This window comes from Heterocephalus glaber, unplaced genomic scaffold, assembly GCF_053883595.1.
Source record: "Heterocephalus glaber isolate CG9 unplaced genomic scaffold, H.glaber_assembly_v1.0 deba00001707, whole genome shotgun sequence".
NCBI classification, from domain to species: domain Eukaryota; kingdom Metazoa; phylum Chordata; class Mammalia; order Rodentia; family Bathyergidae; genus Heterocephalus; species Heterocephalus glaber.
In genome coordinates this window covers 1523834-1544567 of record NW_028258427.1, presented here as the reverse complement: position 1 = coordinate 1544567, position 20734 = coordinate 1523834, and the positions used below count along the sequence as shown (strand labels likewise).

General features: G+C 35.2%; 1 protein-coding gene across 6 annotated transcripts in view; it reads right to left on the bottom strand.

Moving 5' to 3' along the window:
* Itfg1 (integrin alpha FG-GAP repeat containing 1) overlaps positions 1 to 20734 on the bottom strand; it is a 286118-nt gene that overhangs the window by 253758 nt on the left and 11626 nt on the right. For all 6 annotated transcript variants that reach the window (XM_087199355.1, XM_087199353.1, XM_004873895.4 and 3 more), the window contains 4 exons: positions 19506 to 19651; positions 18217 to 18274; positions 17893 to 17967; positions 7408 to 7502 (listed from right to left, as the gene is read on the bottom strand). In XM_087199355.1, coding sequence (XP_087055481.1) covers positions 7408 to 7502; positions 17893 to 17967; positions 18217 to 18274; positions 19506 to 19593 — 316 coding nt within the window. In that variant the 5' untranslated portion in view covers positions 19594 to 19651. The remainder of the gene's footprint in view (positions 1 to 7407; positions 7503 to 17892; positions 17968 to 18216; positions 18275 to 19505; positions 19652 to 20734) is intronic.

The window sequence follows — 20734 nt, the reverse complement described above, 5'->3', positions numbered from 1 at the left end:
AGGGGTCATTCTGATCTTTCTCAGAGCTAGGCCCTTTCAGCTCTTCAAACTGAAGTCCCTTTCCTATTTTCTCTTACTTTTTTATTTGGCCTAATAATTCTGACTATGTCTCTCACTGATACATCCTGAAATACTTTTCTGCAATGAATATGTCAAGAATCTGCTTGGGCTGAGTTGTGGTCCCCATTTCCTCTTTGGAGGGACCTACTCAGACAGACCCTGTTTGGTGATGAGACTTGTTTAGCTCTTGATTTGATAACAACACAGGAGGAAATTGAAAATTTTGAATACAGATCAGAAATTTAAATATATTAAAAATCATTACCAAATTTTTTAGGTTTCAAAATGATCTTCTGATGGTTATAAAGTCATTATTTTAAAAGACAGAGTGAAATATTTACAGGTGAAATTGTATGCCTGGAATTTTGTTTAAAATTATCTGCAGTGGGAGGGGCTTGGTGGCAGTAAGGATATAAGACTGGCAATACACAGCTGGGGTCTGCAATCCCCCAGGCATGGATCAGTACTGGTTTGGTCCATTGTCTGTTAGGAACTGGTACCAGTCTATGGCCTATTAGGAACTGGGACATACAGTAGGATGTGAGTAGTAGGCAAACAAGGAAAGCTTGACCTCTGTTTGCAGTCATGTTCCACTGCTCCCACTATCACCTAAGCTCCACTGCCTGTTAGATCAGTCGCAGGAGCAGATAGATTCCCATAGGAGCGTGAACCCTATTGTGAATAGCAAGAGATGTAGGCTGTGTCCTCCTTAAGAGCATCTAATACCCAACGATGTGAGATGGAGCCAAAGCAGTAATGTGAGCACTGGGAAGCAGCTACAAATACAGATTAACATTAGCAGAGAGGTTTGAGGGCATAGAGACCACAATACATCAATTGTTTACTGATTCATACAAAAACCCTGCCAATGAGTGACAAGCTACATCTAGTGGTTGGTTTTACAGTGGTAAATTAGCTGATGTACTTCAATTGTACAGCTGCATCTGATAGCTGGATTTAAGCCAAAATCCAACACTTACTCTAGTCCACATGTGATGTGTCCATTTTTATTTACCACTTTCATCTGTGCATCTTCGCTGCACTGTGCACTTGTCTCGGACAGTCTGGGGAAGCACATAAACTAACCCTAGCCAAAATAAGTAAAAACCAGTGTCACTAGAGAGCATCTCCAAGATAAGGAAGGACCTAATGATGAGACTACAGAGGACTTTAAGACTGTAAATAAAAAGAAAGCTGCATTTAAAAGAAAATACCCAAAGTCCTACTTAAGTTATGGGTTCACTGCAACAGGTGATTCACATTTTCCAAGCCTGCTTTGTATGATATGTGTGGACCCACTGCCCAATGAAGCAATGAAACCTTCAAAACTGCTTCACCACAGGGAGACCAAGCACCTGCATTAAAAGAAAAGCCTTTGGAAAAAAAAAAAAAGAAAAGCCTTTGGAGTTCTTCAAAAGGAAAAAAAAATGAACAAAAAGTATACAAGCAATTTCTGAAGGTCACCACTTCATGAAATGAGTCTGCACAGATAGCATCATTCTTAGTGCCTAAACATATTGCTAAAGCTAAGAAGTCCTTTTACTACTTTTAAAGAGTTGATCCTGCCTGCTGCTAAGGACATCCGATGTGAGCTTTTTAGAAGAGGCTGCTGTTCAGAAAGTAGCATGTGTTCCTCTTTTAGCCAGCACATAGGTAGACAAACTGATGAAACAGGTTAGGATATTAAGGTGCAACTCCTAGGATTAATGAGTCACTGCGGTAGGCAGTCCAGGTTGACAAGTCTACTAATGTTGACAACAAGGCAACAAGGCTTATTTTTGTAGAATATATTTTTCAGGAGAATGTGCATGAGGATATTTTTGTTATGTGCAGTTTTGCTGCCAACCAAGACACAGAGTCTACTCTTATACACAGAAATGAGATGGCTCCGTAAAGGCAGGCCACTGTCTGGAGTTTTTGAAATGTGAGTTGCTGTTTAGAAAACAGCACTACCAATACTATGTTAGCCACTAGTAGTAGTGCATTTCAGTGACAGAGAAGACAAAGAAGGGTCACAAAATTTGCTTACTTGTGTGAATTTAAGCTGTTCAATGAACTCAATCTGTCATTTTAGGAAAGAATGACAACTGTGTTTAGGTTGGCACATACAGTGACTGCATTCAAAGCAAAACTAGAACTGTGGGGGCAATGAGAGAACAATGGGATTTTTTACATATTTCAAACATAAGCAGAGATTGTGAAAGATTGAGCCAGGACCTTCTTTCTCCGAGCTGGTATATGATCAGGCATTTCAGCTAGCTTGCTTGCTTCCTTCCTCATCCACCCCTCCTTTTTTGGCAGACATTGGGGATTAAATTTGAGGCCTTTATACTGAACTACATTCCCAGTCCTGTTTTAGTTTGAGACAGTGTCTTACTAAGTTGCTATACTTGCCAGGCTGTGCTTGAACTTGTGATCCACCTGCCTCAGCCTCTCTGAGTGCTAGAATTACAATTATGTGTCCTATACCTGGATCTCAGCTTTCCAGCTACAAAAGACTCCTGAAATAGAAAGGAACTGATACCAGACCCATTTGTGAGTAAGCCAGGTGAATCAACTTTGTCTATGCTAGAGAATCAACTGCTTGAGAATACATGACTGTGGCCTTAAAAATCTGTCTGAGAGACCCCTGCAAAAGAGAGGAGGTGAGCTGCTCCCAGCGCACAAGAGGACGCTTCCAGGCCACCATACCACCCTTGCCAGCACAGGAGGTGAGCCACTCCCAGAGCATAAGAGGAGGATTCCGGGGCACCATACCACCTCCACCAGCAGAGAGAAAGTGAGCACTCCCTGCGCACAAGAGAAAGCTTCCAGGCCACCGTACCACCCCCGCCAGTACAGAGGCGGTGAGCTGCTCCCAACACATAAGAGGAGGTTTCTGGGGCGCCATACCACACCCACCAGCAGAGAGGAGGTGAGCCACTCACAGCACACAAGAAGAGGTTTCCAGGCCATTGTACCACCCCCGCCAGCACAGAGGTGAACCCCGTGGGTGATAGCAGCACCCCCTCACATCAAAATGAGAAGACACGTAAACAAGTCTCAAAACCAGACTTCCAGATCATCTACAGCAACCCCAAAGGGAAACGAGATGGAACACTCTGATACTCAACCACCTGGACTCCCTGAACTGGCAACAAAAGAGGATCTGGAAAAAATGAAATCAGAAATAATTTCTCACACAACAGCAGAGATTGTGCCCATAGTGAAAGACATGATTCATAAATCTAGAGAGGAGCTGAGGAACAGGATGGAATTCCAACATAGGAAAAATGGAATCCATAAAACAGATGCAAACAGATTTCCAGGAGATTAAAAACTCCATCGAAAGTCTATGCAGCAGAATGACCCAATGTGAGGACAGAATTTCAGATATAAAAGATAAGACTGCAATTAGTGACCAGGAAAAAAAATTGCTTTAAAAGAGTAAGGGATCATGAGAAATCAATCCAGCAGTTGCTAGATGATGCAAAGAAGAATAACATAAGACTGATCGGAGTCAAAGAAGAAACAAGAGAGAGTGCAGATGACATTAAAAAAAACTGTTCACAGAAGTGACGGCAGAAAACTTCCCAAGCAGAGGAAAAGAACTTGACATACAGATAAGTGATGCATAGGACTTCAACTATCCTTGATCAAAAAAAATCTGCATGTAGGCATATAATTGTTAAGACTCCAGAAACCCATCAGAAGAACAAAGTTCTATAAGCAGTTAGAGAAAAGAAACAAATCACATACAAAGGAAAGCCCATCAGAATCACAGCAGACTTCTCAACACAAACCCTCAAGGCAAGAAGAGCTTGGAATGATGTATTTCAAGCCCTAAAAGAAAACGGCCTACCAAGATTGATGTACCCTGCAACATTATCTTTCAGAACTGATGGAGAAATAAGATACTTTCATGACAAAGAGCACCTTAGGAACTTCGTGAATACCAAACCAGCACTCCTAAAAATTTTAGACAATATCCTAGGAAAAGACAACGAGGATCACAACCCCAGGAAGCCCAGCAGAATGAATCTGTCTGGCACGACAAGAAATTAAAAGCAAAGGGGGAGAATCCAACAAACAGAAAAAGTCACTACAATGATAAGTCAATATGTATAAGTTATGACCATCAGTGTTAATGGTCTCAATTCACCATCAAAAGAAATAGACTGGTAGAATGGGTCAAGAAGCAAGATCCAACAATATGCTGCATACAAGAAACACATTTAATTCAAAAAGAAACTCATAGTCTAAAAGTTAAAGGGTGGAAAACAATACTCCATGTGACAGGAACCCGAAAAAAAAGGGAGGAGTAGCTATCCTCTTTGCATATCAAGCGGATTTCAAATGAAAATCTGAAACACTCTGGTCCCAAGAATTTCAGATAAGGGATACTCAACTTGTATGTACAAATCTATTGTGAATATGTGTTTTCATTCCTCTCAAGTAAAAACTTAAGAACAGGACTGTTGGTTCTTAACAGTAATACAAGCAATTTCTATATTGTTTTCCAAAATGGTTTTGTCATTTTACATTCACATTAGAGTATTAGAAAGTTCTAACTGGTTCACACCTAAGCTGACATTTGTTCTTTTAAAGCTTTTAACTTCATCTCCCTAATGAGTGTATAATTCAATCTTGTTATGGTACTGATTAGTATTTTTCTGATACTAGTATTGCACACCTTTCCTTGTGCTATACTGGCCATTTATCATCTTCTTGTGTCTACTTTTTAATTGGGTTGTCTATTAATGAGCTGTAAGAGTTCTTTATATATTCTTGTCATAGGTTATATGCATTATAAATATGGTCTGTTTAAGGACTACTTTTCATTTTCTTAAAGATGTCATTTAAAGTTCTAAAGTTTGATGGAATCTCATTTATCAATTTCTGTCTTTTATACATCATGTTTTTTGTATCCTAGGGAGTTCTTGCCTATCCTAAATTCATAAACATTTTCCCTTATAATTTCTTCGTAAAGTTTTGTAGCTTTAGTCTTTCATATTTAGGTTCATAAATTTTTTCAAGTTATTTTTATGTATGGAAATAAAGGGTTGAGGTTAATTTTTTATATACGGATACCAGGTGTTCTAGTGCCATTTCCTGAAAACACTATCTTGTCCTTTGCTCTTGAATTGAGTTTATATTCTGTAAAATGTTAATGTTAAATAATCTTTCAAAACTCAGGGGGCCATATATGTGTGTTTCTATTTCGAGATTCTGTTTTATTCCAATGATCTATATGTCTTTTCTTACACCAACACTGCCTTGATTACTGTAGCTTTAGAGGAAGTCTTAAAATTAGGTACTAAACGTCTTCCAACACTGTTTTTTTTTTTCTTTTCCTTTTTACTTTTCTAGGTCCTTTGTACTCCTACATAACTTTTAAATTTAATATCCAATTCTTCATTTATAGCAAGTATACACAGACCTGAATTTGCATACATACCTTGTGTTTTCTAATCCTGCTAAATTCAAATACAATTCTAGGGGTTCCTAGAGATTTCTTAGTATTTTCTCTGTAGATGATCATTTCATCTACATAGAAAGATTTTGCTTCTACCTTGCTAATCCTATCCTAATTGTGTCATTTTATTGCCAGACTATTTTGGTTTAGGCCTCTGTTAAAAGGATGACTTTTGGGGGTGGATCTTCCAATGCTGAACCAACACTGCCATCCCTATAATAAAACCACTTTCTACATACTGCCAGATCTGACTTCTAATAGTTTGTTTTGTTAAACAAATTTCTATCTATGTTCATACTTTTTTCTTCTATTATCTTCATCCAGTGTTAGGATTAGCACAATGTTGAGTTCCTAAAATGAGGGGAGAAGTGTTCCTTCTTTTTTCTGCTTTATATGTTTGATATAATTTATCAGTTAAAACGTATATGAGCCTGTTGTTGTCATATAGGTAGATTTTCAAGGTAGGAATATACTTTCTTTAATAGGTGCTATTCAAATTTTATATTTCCTCCAGAGTCAGTTTTATTAATTTGTCTTCCAAGGTACTTCTTAGAAGCTGTCAAATTTATTTCCAAAAAGATTTTTGTAATATGCTTTCTATATCTTTTTAAATTCTGTAAAATATGTGATGTCTTCTAGATCTTGATATTGTAATTTTTAAAAAGTATAACTGATATTGTGTAATAGGAAGAAACGGTCTACAAGAGTAGGGGAAGTGGGAGGGATGGGGGAAAGGAAAGAAGGGAAAAGAACAAATATGAGAAAAGGAAGAAAATGGAAACAAAGTCTTTGCAAATAGGGAAGGGTGGAGGGTGTGAAGGGAGGGCAGGGGAAGGGGAAAAAATAAGAAGAACCAAGATACTCATGTAAAGGTACAAGATCCCAATCAAGAATGTAACTGTATTTTATACCTAAAATGCACCAATAAACTTAATGGGAAAAAAAAAATTCTGCATGAGCAAATTTCAAATCTCTGTACGTTCTGCATTAAAGTCAAGGTAGAATATCCTGAGACTGCCATAAAAGCACTGAAAAGCCTGCTTCCATTTCCAAGATCCCATCTTTGGGAAGCACGGTTTTCTACGGTGACAGCAAACAAAACAAGATTATGAAAGAGACTGGACATAAGCTGCACAGCTTGGGTATCACTGTCTCCCGTCACTCCTAGATAGGACTGCCAAGTTGTAGTACAATAAGTCCAGGGTTCCCTCTGATTCTGCACCATGGCAGATTGTATAATTATTCCATAATATATTATAATGTATTGCTTCTCCGCCTTTTGGCTAAGATCAAGTATAAATTACAATGTAATAATTATAAAGTGTATAATAAGTGCAGTGTACTTGAACCTTTCTGAAACCACCTCCTCCCAGCCCATCCATGGAAAAACTGTCTTCCATGAAATTGGTCACGAGTGCCAAAATGGTTGGGGACCACTGATAAACAGTATTTATAATTCTTAAAACTAGGTGATGATTAAATGTGCATATACAATACTACTTTCTCTTCTTTGTTTAAATGTTTTCATAATAAGTTTTTAAAAGACCCTGCTGTTTGGTATATAAGCAATTATTTTTCTTATTAAATTTATAGCATTAGTGAGTGAAAAAATTTTAAGTAGGAGGGAAAAAAACATCATGCAACATATTTCACTTACCATGAATTCATAAAAAGTAGAGAATTCAAATTCTGAGGTGGTTTATAAGCAACAAAAATATTAAAGACTCAATTACACTCACTAATTTTTCTACACTTCTAATACAATTGACTTACAGCCTTTTAGCAGTTTGATGTAAACATGGACTCATTATTAAATTAATACTAACTAAAGAGTAAATAAAATTCCACAATTCTTAGGCAGTTCAAGCATTTCACATTTTTGTGCAACTCACCTGCCGTAAAATCTTCAGTCAGATCAATAAATGCATGAGAATGTGGAATTCGCATTTTACTTTTAGTGGTCAAAGCAGGATGCCATGATAAATTTCTAAAATGTAAAATAAAAAAATGTTCTTAGAGTAATATCAAATGAATATTATTTCAAAATACAAAGACATGGATGGAAGACTATATATCAATATAACGGAGTATTATTCAGTTATAAAAAGGAATGACATTGATACGTGGTACAATAGAGATAAACTTTAAAAACATAATGATCTATGAAAAAGGCATATACAAAATAGATGAGTTGCCAGTAGGGAGCAAGGGACAATAACAGCTTAGTGGCGTAAGGTTTCCTTTTGGAGGGATGGAGTACAGGAACTAGATAGAGCTAATGGTTGCACAACATTGTAAATGTCTTAAGTACACTAAATTGCACACTTTATTGTACACTAGAGACCATACAACCAATGAAATGGGTTAGTTTTGATATCTGAATTCCATCTCATTAGAATGAAAAAACCAACAGTGCCAAGTTTCTATGTATCCCTCATTTAGGCTCAGCTAGTATTAACATTTATATAACCATTGTAACCCAAATCAGAACATACTATAAAACTGATAGACTACTATAAAGAAGGAAGAACGAGTTTACATCATTCCCCTACAGTTACCTATCAGGTAAGAACTCTTCAGACTTAAAGGCATTTCCACCTATTAAGACAGCCTCAAATCAGCTTCTTCCAAAAGGTTTTCTCTCCTTGTTTTCCTATTAAATTTTTCTCTTTGAATAGCATTTTGGTTGGTATTAAAGTTACTAGCAGAATTTTCTCTTTGATCTTGTAAAACTCCTCCAGAAACTCTGGCTCATATATATTTATATCTGCAATGCCTAACCAGAACCTAACTTCTATGAAATTCTCAGCAGTCAACTGTTATTTCTTATTCTCTATTTCATTTGAAGTCACTAATTTTTTCATTAGTATGTTCCAGTCCAACATGGAACCACAGATATGTCATCTTCAAAAAGAAACGTGAGGCTAATTAAATTCAACTTAATTGTACATACAGTATGCAACTGACTGGATAGGAAACAAGGTATGATTTGTGAATTTAATTTTGATGACTTTATAGACACACAATAGACTGAGATGAACTAGCACTTATCCCAGAGGCAAGAAAAATCCAGTCTTCCTGTACTGCTTCACTTGCTTTGTTTTCCTTCTTAGTCCTTTTCAATATTTGAATTTGTATCTCTTAAGGATATGGATTGCAATCTTGCTTTCTTGAACATTTAAAAGGAATATTCAAGTTCTTCACAGTATTTTGTTTTATATTTTTTGTCTATGCTCTTCTATTTTATATTTATATCACTTACAAGGCAGTAGCTGACTCTCAGAGTTTATTTTATACACAGCTCTCTGATCACAATGGAAGAAATAGCAGAAGTGAAAAAGTAGGCAGTTCTAAGCCATATTAAGTATATTCACTGACATTTTTGAACCTCTCAGAAAATTTTAATTAGCATTTCACCCCACAGAAAACACAATTACAGCAAAGTGTTCTAATTTGTATTATCACTCTTAATTTCAAAGAATAGCATGTATCAAACGATGACTTTAAAAGTAATTAATGTCAATTGTAGCTTTTGGTTGCCTATGGTAACTACTCTTTGAAATGACTATTATCTCACCCAATTTTCATTGATTGGCTCATACTGAACTGTCACTATTTAACATATTCAGGTAAGAGCAGATACTAGGATATAGGTTTGGTATGAAGAAGAATCTACTTCTAGCTCACTGATCTTCAAACATTTTAGCTCAGATATGCTCTAAAAATTGTTTTAAAAAATATAAACTCAACACAATTAATCTTTGCACCTATTAGATTCATTAAACTTTTAAAGTAAAATGATTACTTTAAAAAGGTCTTCTTTAATATTCAGAAATTATATATCTTTCCCTTTTATTTCTGAACTTTTACTTCCACTCCTTTTTTCTTAAGAGAATTTTATCATGATGTAAAATGTTTTCTGTATTTAAAGTCCTTTCACTGATGACTCTAGTGTAATTCTCTAAACAAGAGTATGTCTATAAAGTGAACTGTAAATTAAAGTTGTTATTACGTTGGTTCTCTGTTTGGATGTCAGTATTGAAAAAATCTCTTCGAAGTTGCTTTATTTTAACTACTAGTACAGAAGTGAAGAAAAGACATATGATATAATTTGATAACTTATTAAATCAAAGGTAAAATTTTATTAGAAATCCATTTTAAAAGGGATGAATGAAGCTTTAAAATACATTAATTTATTTATTCTTAAGAAATGTCTCACTGCATGAATGAAACAGAATTCAGCCTAAGGTCTATTCGTACTTTTCACTTTTTACAGATATAAGTGCTAAGACATTTTCATATAAGTAGGTAGATTAAAATGAATGGGTATTTATTATAGCAACGACTCAATTCTTTGAATTCCTTTGTAGTCAAGTTAAAAAAAATCACATAATTTATCTTTCATCAAAAATAATTTCTAATATGCTATCAATTAGATCTTCCTTCAAGCTGTTGCTAGAAAGTACCTGGAAATGAAAAGGTATATAATCTATTCATTACAGCCAGCTATATTCTCAATTTTTAAGTATACAAAAGGCCTTACTAAAGATTTATCTAACTATTAGCTATGCCTATTACTCTACATTTAGAGAAAATGTTTTTAATCAGATGTACTAAAAAAGAAATTGGGGAATCAATCTTTTTATTTTATCTTTGGCAATATTATATATGCATATATTTTTAATAAAATGTTTTTATGTTATATGTTAAGAATATTTTCATCAAACTCTTCCTGAAATTTTAATACAAGAAACTATCCTTAATTTTTTAATGTGATAAGTGGGTTATTGCACAATTATGTATATGCTACCACTATTTTTTAAAAAATCCTTATCTTTTGTAGATATGTAGAAATATTTGTATATTAAAGATGTCTAAGCAGGTATGTACAGAGATAGGAGAAATGCCAGAAAAAGGTGTGGAAAACTTTACTGGTCACGAATTGGCAATTGGTCAGGCTAGGTAATAGGAACATTGCATACAAATTTATTGTTTCATTCTCTCTACTTTTCTAAATGTTTGAAATTTTCCCCCCAAAAAGCTAAATATAAAAACAAATTTAGAGCTGGTGATTTATTTTGCTCAATTAGGGAAAAGATTGGCCATATAACCCAATCAGAAAAGTCAGACATTACTGTCATATCAATCTCCAAATGAAAGTTACTTTTGGACCAAAAGAAACCTAGTTTTCCAATTAAAATAAATGTGTTAATATGTATTCCCAGGGATGTTATAAAAAGTGCTGAGACATTACAGAATATATTTTGTAGGACAGATTACTGAAAGCAGTCAAGATTAAAATAATACAGTTTTGATAAAAGTAATTTATCAGATTTTATAAAAATACATTATAAAATCAAGATAGTAAGGTAATATGCTCTTTGTCACTAACTTGTTATTTTATGAGAAGTATGATAAAGGACACAATTGTCCAGTAAATGTGCATATACTAAAAAAATAATGTGCATATACTGAATTCTGGGGTCTGGTTTTTGGGACAGAGTAATTAAATAAAAATATAATATAAAAATCAGAAATAAGTCAGGCTTGTTGGCACAAACTTCTAATCCTAGCCACTGTGGAGACTGAGGCAGAAGGAAGCCAGTTCAAGCCCAGTCTGGGCCACTTGGCAAGAACCTGGATCAATAAAAAGGGCTGGGAATATATAGCTCAGTGGGAGAGTATCTCTGGGTTCAATTCTCAGTAATCCCCCCAACCCTCTAAAAGGAAATAAAAATAACACCATTTATCTTTTCATTTCATTGAACACAAGAAACTTCCTATGACTAACAAAAAAGGTATACACTGTGAAAATTACTTTGCTCAGAAGCTAGAATGTAAATTTATTTTTTATTAATAGAATACAGAAAATAGAAAGCATAAAATTTCCAAAGATGAAATAAGATGCTTGACATTAAATGGTGTTATATTGATATGATAAAATACAATGCTCATTACAGAAAAGCCCACATACATATGAAAGAAATTGTGTAAAAGTTTTATCTATGGATTTTTCAGTCCTAGAGAACATGCAAGTCACACCTGAAATAATTACTGTCAATCATTCAAACTTACTTTGGCAAGAAGTGTACCTTTCCAGTGAATGGTGTATCCTAGGGACAGAGTACTAAGAGGAAGGGGTGCTTTGTGGAATTTGATAGTTCTTCAGGGTGCTTACTTTGCTTTGCTCTCCTCTCTCTCAACAATGATGGATTCTTTGACCACAAAGGGACATGGAAGAGGCAAAGTCATTAAAACAAAAACTGCCATGACTACCACAGCCTCACTCCAGCATGTCTGAATTAGAATATCTCAGTATGGACCAAAATGCCTCCTTTTATAGCCAAGCCTCATCCTGTGAAAAATATATCTAAGAGAAAAATTGGAAATTTAGAATATCTTGATTAATTGTAAAAGAAGATTTCTCCTGTGTTTGATGCCTATGAGCTTTTACTCTGCAGGAAATGTATCATTAGTAAGTGTTATGGTTTGTAACTAGATATTCCCCAAGAGCTTCATGTGTTCTTAGGTGGGGCTTGTGGAAGGTGATTAAATCATGGGGCAGTAATGCAGTGCATCACCTGGAAAGACAGATCTCCCTCCCAGCTCCTCTCTCTTTCTGCATCCTGGCCACCTTGACTTAAGCAGCTCTCCTCTCCCAGTCCCTATCACCATGCCTTCCTCTTTGGAACCAGCCAACTTTGGACTAAAAATGCCTAGGGCAGTGATGGTGAACCTTTTAAAGCTTTCAGTGATATAAACAGCCCACTTTGGCATGTGTGCAGTAGGTTTGCCATGAGTGTTCTTGGGTATTGTGTCCCACCCAGCCATGGGAAGTGACTGAGAGTTAAGATTTAGGAAGGGTAAAGAATATGTTATTCTCATGTGAAGGATGAGAAAGTTAGAGTGAAAATGGAGACTACTCAGGCATGTCTAACCTGAGGGCTGCTGGGGTTTTTTTTGGCCTTTTTAAAATGTTGCAATAAAAATATTGTGAATAGTTACTTATATGCATTAACCTCATAATATATTTTATATACAGCTCTAAGGACAATTCTTCTTCACCCAAAAAACTGACAAACAAAAACAGGCAAAAAGATGGGCTACATGTTGGAGACACCTACCTCATCAAGGTGATTTCCTTGAAATGCTCTCTGCTTGTGTATTTCTCTACAAGTCTTTACTATGTAAACACAATCTACTATTTGTGTTTTCAAAGATGGCCACATTATTTCTTATTTCACATGCTCTTTTATACTTCAATTTTGCCATGGTTACATCAAGAGGTACAGTCTATAAGGGTGCTGGTGAACCTATGGCACACATGCTGCATGCAATGAGCTATTTGATCATTGAAAGCTCTAAAAGGTTGACATCACTGGTGTATAACTTCCCTACCACACTGCCACACTGAATCTTAGTGCTCTGATACATTCTGACCAATTGACAAAAGTGATGCTATCTAACTTCTGTTCCTCTGTGCGTGTGTGTGTGTGTGTGTGTGTGTGTGCGTGTGTGTTGTACAATGCTGGAGACTGAACCTAGGGCTGTCACACTGAGCTACATCTCCATATCATTTTTATTTTGAGACAGGTTTTCTCAAGTTGCTATGTTGCCCAGAGGCTGGGCTCAGATTTGCGATCCTCCTGCCTAAGGCTCTCAGAGTGCTGGCAGTATTATAGGCATGCGCCACCACACCTGGCCTAGGACAAGGCTGTAAGAGACGTGCAGCTTCTACTACATTTCTGAAAATGCTCCTCAGAAAACTGCCATTATGCTAGGAAGAAACACAAGGTAGCTATTCATATGGCAAGAAGCTTCACAAAGGAGAACTGCCAAAGAGGCTCTGTGACTATAATGATGGTAACAATTGAACAGAAAGGAGGGCAAGAACATAGGTTTTAAAATTTAGAAAATCAAATTCAAATCCCAGGTCTATTATTTATATAAACTGTGAGCTTGATGTGGCCACTTAATCTTTGAATTAACCTCTCTAACCACCATTTCTCACACAAAATATCTGTTTGAGGAAAAAAAAAAAAAAAAAGGAGAACTGATGTAAAGTGCCAACCCCAGAGATACTAAATAAACATTTTTAAAAACAAAAAGGCTTGAGATTCTCTTTCTCTTCTTCCTTTTCCATCTAACTCTGAGCTTCATAGGACATTTTATACATATATTGAAACATCACACTGTAACCCATAAATATGCACAATTATGTGTCATTTTTTTTTATTTTTTGGTATTAAATTCTTTTATTGGTACATTGTAGGTATACAACACAATTACATTTCTCATTGGGAATTGTACCTTTACATAATGCATCTTGGCTCTTACTTTTTCCCCATTCCTAGCCCTCCCTTCACACCCTCCACCCTTCCCTATTTACAAAGACTTTATTTGCATAATTATGTGTCATTTAAATTTTTTAAATAAATAAAAAAAATCAATAGAAAAGTTTGCTGCTTTCTGTGCCATTAATATTACATTCAAAAAAATTTTTTTTAAAATCTTTTTTTTTTTTGATACCTGATATCAAACTCGGTTCCTTGCACTTGCGAGGCAGTCGGCGGAACCACTGAGCTAAGTCCCCGGCCCAATTTTTTTTTCTTTTTTTTGGTACCAGGAATCGAACTTGGGTCCTTGCGCCTGTGCAGCAGGCGGCGAAACCACTGAGCTAAATCCCTGGCCCACATTCAAAATTTTGATGCAACCACTTGTGAAGTAAAGCAGAGTATGCCAAAATATATATTTGTCACATACCTATGTCAATACCACCAAGTATACAACTTGTGCCTGACCCAGAAATGTATTTGAACTCAGCATATGATTTATATCAAACATGAAGAGAATGACATTATATTTGCCTTTGATTAAAATTATAGGTAAAAGTATTTTCATTTCAGTACTAAAACAATATTCTGAATGCTTATGCAGTATCAGTTTCAAATCCCCTTTTACAGAAAATGCTCATTACATCACTGCAGAAGCTGCCCTAACACTTAATAGCTAGCTATGTGTTATCTCTAAGTAATGTGGCACATTATTATATGATTTCAAGTTACCATAAACTTGAGGCGCAAACTGAAGCTTCACCTGTGACTGCTTAACACACTTCAATTATCCTGTACCTTAGTTTTAGCACTTTTCCTGTACCTGTCAGGTGACGCCTACACCACCAATGAGAAAGGATTCCTCTACTTATTACCATTACCTGCTGAGATGGACCATATTTCTCTTTACTTCTGCCAAAGTGGCTGTGCTAGTTTTACCTGAGAGCCATCTCCAATACTCACATGTTTACTGGGCCAGGTTATAATCATAAGCTTTCCAGCACAATTCTTTGAAGCATTGAGCATTCTATTAAAAACTCACTGAAAATTTCCCATAAATTTAAATTGCTGACCAAATTTAATTAAGATGATTTTGGGTCTGGGATTCCAATAAAGCACAATATTTATGTTGCAAAAGATAGGTTAGAGTTTTTGATAAACCAGGTGAGTTTAGACTTCTTAATAAGATAAAGCAGCCACCCAAGGTCATGTGAGTAGCCCAAAATGCCAATGTTAATGGCTTTTCCACTTATATACATCTGCATATATCTGTCATTTATAAAACTGATATGACCTTTTATGGTTTGGACCTTAAATGTCTCCCAAAGGCAGTGAAGTGAATCCCCAAAGGCCATGTGCTGATGGCCTGTGGAGTAAGTCTGTGGTATTACTGGGAGGTGATGGAATCTTTGGGAGGTGGTGCCTAGCAACAGGAAGTTAGGTCACTGAGATGTGCCCTTAAAGGGGATATTAGGACCCTGACCCCCTCTCTGTCTTTGCTTCCTGGCCACTTGGTGGTAAAAAGATTTCTTTTGCCATGCACTCCTTGCCATGATGCTCTGCCTTATCACAGGTCTAGAAATAATGTTGGCAACAACTATAGATCAAAACTTCTGAAACTGTGAGCCAAAGTGAACTTTTCCATCTTTTAAGTTTATCACCTCATGTATTTTGTATTAGTGATAGAAAGCTGGCTGGCACATGTCCCAAATGTACTTTTCTTATTTTATTAATGTAGTAATGTTCGCTCCTAAGGGGACAAATTCATCCTTTGATTGTATGAATAATGATACTGCTAGGCTACAGTTACCCTAACGATGAAATTGACAGAAATTGTGTTTTTAGGGAGTGGTGTTGTAGGGTATTAAGCTAGGTGTAGTGGTGCACACCAGTAGTCCTAGCACTTTGGAAGGCTGAGGGAGAAGGACTGCAAGTTTGAACCCAACCTTGGCAACTTTCAACTTAGTTAAGATCCTGCCTCAGAATGAAAAAGAAAAACTTTAAAAAGGGCTGGAGATGTAGCTCAGTGTGAAGGTATTGGGTTCAATCCCCAGTACCATTAAAAAATAAATAAAGAAAAAAGAAAAAAAAGGTTGGTATAGGGAAGTGCATCCAGGACTTTGTGTATGCTAAGTACACATTCTACCACTAAGTTACATCTCCATTCCTTAGAGAAATTCTTTTCTGTGATTTCTTATATATTTGTCCTTTAAATTAGCATCAGGACAAACCTTGGGTTCAAACTTGTCATCTAGACTAAAGTTAGCTACTACTGTTTAATCCGTAACTGAAGTTTAAATGAGGGATAGCATATAATAATGGTATTACTCAGAACCTTGAAGTATACCTGTAAATAATATATAAAAAGTGTAAGCGAACATGACTTTATGCAGAGTTAAGTCCTAAAAGCTATACTTCTTAAAGAAGTATTAGAAAAAGTCTAATATAGAATTAAGAGCTAATAAATAAGCTATGAAAATATTATATGATATTCTAAAGTTTCTTGGTATATTAAGTACAAAATTCATAAAGATATTAGAATTTTATTTTCTGAAATATCAAAATAGGTATTTCACAAGTTTTAATTATCAAAGGTGAAACAGTATCAGATTAAAGACACTGTAATGATATCTGTGACTAAAGTGGAGGTTACCCTGGAATAAACTAGGGAGAGGTCACTATCTCATTCTTAATCCCATGTCTGCCTGTAAACAGAGGAAGAGGTTTCCTGAGCATTCCCAGCTTGCTGTGTGTTCTCCTCTCACTCCTCATACTCATTTCTTCCTAGACATGGCCACAAGGCATGTCAGGATCTGCTTCCAATTTGTCTCTAAAGCAGGACTTGTTTTCAGATATTTTGCCACATTTGGGGGGGATGGGGGGGGTAAAAACAAGTTTCTCACTAAAGATTCACAATAATTCAAAGTTCACTATACTAGCATCAAAATATTCATATTCTTTATGAAAAGCTTTTAGAAAAAGTGACATGTGATCTGACAGTTTCTTTTTAGAATACCTTACATTTTGACAATTTAATCATCTGTGTGTCTGTGAATCATATCTCAAAAATTAATCATTAAAAACATAATACTTCTCCAAAGCATAAAGAAAATTCAGTAGATTTCCATGTACCTGAGTAAGACACTTATAAAGGTGGTTCCCTGAATTTCCTTAAGAACTATAAAAGTAAATGTGTTCTACCCTCTTCAACTAAATTCTGCCACATCAGCTACAGAAAAAAAAAAATTAACCAGGTTGACAGTATGATTCAAAAAGAATCTTGATATCATGAGTGCTTGTATTAGGCGGATATAAATTATGGTGGGGATATTTGAAATGCAAGATTCCAAGCAGTTTTTGTGAAGAACTGCAGAGTTGGATAGTAAGAGAGGCTTAGCACAAATTTCCAAGGCTTAGAGAATTGCTTACATTTTTCAGATAATTATTGACTGGTTATTGAAAAAAAATGAAACAAAGCTTATCAATTAAAGTAGCTATCAATCTAGGCACTAACAAGACTAAGGTGGATCCAATCAAGACTGCAGCTAACCATCTTATTTAAAAGAAATACTTCCAATTTCAGAAACATCTAATGAATCAATATTTACATAGACACACATAAAGTTTGTATCTATAATTTCCAGGAGTACAGAAGGAATAAGTAAGCTCTATTTAGAAAGCAGTTACAGGCTAGGTATGCTGCTCAATGCTTGGTGAGCGCAAGGTCCTGAGTTCATTTCCCAGTACCAAACGAACAAACAAACGAAATCCAAACTCTTTGAGAAAGATTTTACGTTGACCAAATGCTTTAAAAAATGTTTTAAAAACTAAGATTTTTAGGTCTGGGGACTTAGCTCAGTGGTTCTGCTGCCTGCCTTGTAAGCGCAAGTTTCCGAGTTTGATCTCCGGTATCAAAAAAAAAATTTTTAATCAGGTAGTTTTTCTCCAATGGTTAAAGCAATCAGATCACATAGAAACACAGTTCCTGGAGCAGCAGCAACAATTTATACAATTAATTACATGATTTTCATCAAATGTACTCACCCTCCTAACAGTATCTGTGGTTGGCTAGATTCATTTGTGACACCAAATATATCAGGAATTAAGTCTCCATTGAAGCTAAAACGAAAATATTTAAAACAGTAAGCAGTTATTTTATTAAAGTATCATTTCTAACTTAAAACATACTTTTGGGAAAAATTGTAGACACTATAATGTTCATCAGTATCTAGTGATAGACAATGAACTATCAGCGAAAGTGCATCTGCCACCTCAAAGCCAAAATTTTTAACTTCTGTTACTGGACCCACAGCCCTCACTAAGCCTCACTAAGCCTGCTGTTGTAATGATAAGAAAATGCATACTTACTCCATAATTAGTGGTTGATCTTGAAAAGTCCTATTGAGTATGGTCATATTGTTAGGATCTATAAAGAGAGAATATATATAAATTAGCAGGCCTTTCAGATTATTTTTGATACCTATACTGAGGAAAATATTCTTTTATTCTTTACAAGATTCATATCTAATTTATTTCAACTATTATTAACGAGACACTATCAGTCCAATTTAAAGATAAAATATTGACAGAGTTTATTCTATATTGAAGACCAGCAAGACAAACTCCTTTGGAGGTGTCCATCTAAGTATCATTTGTTTGAGTCTTTTTTCTACACAATTTAGCATTAGAGAAGTTGACAATTAACAAGGTTTTGGTGACATAGAAACCAATATAAGCAAAATTGCTCAACTCTACCACATCCATACTCGTATACAAGAAGCAATTTGTATGTGGTATCCCTTCTTTAAACATTTATTGATGGAATATAAAGTACTGTGATAATTGACTGCATTTCCAAATGTGACCACATAATTGCAACCCCAATGTTCCCTTGAAATCTGGCACTATGAACAGAATTTTCTATTCAGTTATCATTAATTAGCTTTTCAGATAAATCTTATTAAAGATTCAGAGGTGAATATAGCAGACTGATACTCAACTTTTACTTCAAATTTTTGTATTTTTCTGTACTGAGGAGAAATAAAAAATAGCATTTCTCAGATACCTTTGCATCTGAGTTACTAAAGGAAAGACAAGCCTTGCCAACCAGATGCACTGTGAGCTTTGAAATGCACAAATGAGGCAAAGGCTGTGCTTCTGCTATTTCTGAGTCTACTCACTGAACTTCAACACGTTAAGGGGCCAGGTATATTATGCTGGTGAGAAAAAATAGCAGACATAGAATTATCCTGACAGGTGTTGTGCAAATGCCCAGTTCAGATAGTTAAGAGAGACAGTGCCTTCACTGATGTCATTAGAGATTGTTCTTGAAAGCTCAACCTAAGAGTTTCATCTTTCACCATCCCAATAAAGTTATAAGCTGTTAAAACTCTTTAATAGATCTTCCTTCTTTAAACTAACAATAGTACATTTTTTTCCTCTGGAATTGACCTTAGACTGGTTCTGGGCTGAAGAAGAAAGATCAGAAACAAAACTTTTGAAAACTTTTTATGATTACTGATACTTAAGAACAGCATTATGAAGAAGTAATTTCAGAACAATATTTTTGTTATATTTTCCTAAGAATATCAGGCATAATCTACATTTTTCATTAGATAGCTAATAATAAATATTAAAAATGCCTAAAACACATTCACCTAATGTTTGATTTTGTCCCCAGAAGATAACAGCTCCTAATTCACTGCTGGCATGATTTTGGGGAAAATACGTTAGAAGGACATCCATCTGTGAATTGCCATCATAATCCCCAGGGACCACACTTGTTATCAATGTACTGTGATTCCTAAGGGAAAAAAGCATTTAAAAATGATTATATAAGAAAGGACATCACTAAATTTTTACCATACATGTTTTTAATATAAAATGTAATATTTCATAGAACTGGTTAATCTCATTCTCTTCTTTTTATCTTATCACCTTTCATGTATTTGACCACTCTGGTCTCCAAAAAAGAGTTCCAAAGTGAATACAGAAAGGTATACAAAACAAGATACATCTGAAATATATCAAGTAAAAATTGATTTATACTTAAGCATTGGCTAATATGTTTTATCTTTTGTCAAAGATGCACATTTAGACAGTGTTAAGTTATAAAAAATGGGGGTATAATTACTATTCGAGTAGCAAAGAGTATCCCAGATTTTATCAAAGACAAGCTATTATTTATAAAATATTTAATTTATCCTTTAATGTAGACTAAAAATTTACAGTAAATAGTATTTTATTTCTGAAAGCTAGACCAGATTTACAACGGATACTTTTAGAGCTACTCAAACATACATATCTAATTTTACATTTTTAATACAATTCTAAAATTACTTATATTACCCTTGAAAACATCCTAGTGTCTTGTCATAATGGTGCCTGAGTGACTCAACCAAAAAACAGGGCTCACATTCAACTTATATTTAATAATTCTACCTAGAGCAAATAGCAAGACAGTAAACTTTCTCTTAGGTTATGGGTACGTATCTTCTAAATGCAACAGTGATAGTCCCTTATCCTTTTTGCTCAGCAAGACAAGAACCATGTGATTTATTTCTAGAAAGTGTTAGGCATTATGGATTTAAGTAGTAACAGAAGTTAAGGTTTTGGTCTTAAGCTTAAAACAGGGAGTCAATGAAAAGTATAAAAGTATAAAAAATGAACAGTTTGACCCTTGCCTGCACCTAGTTTCCTCAAATGCCAACCAAGTAAGAAAATGATTGTGATTCAAAACAGCAACTTGTGAAGCTAAGACAATAAACCAACTAAAGTATGTAAAGTAGAAAAAGATTCTGGATATGTAGGACCTGTGATGTACCCTTCCTCAGTAATGCCCTGAAGAATGAACTTCAGTTAAGCAACCAGGAAAAACAGAAAAAGG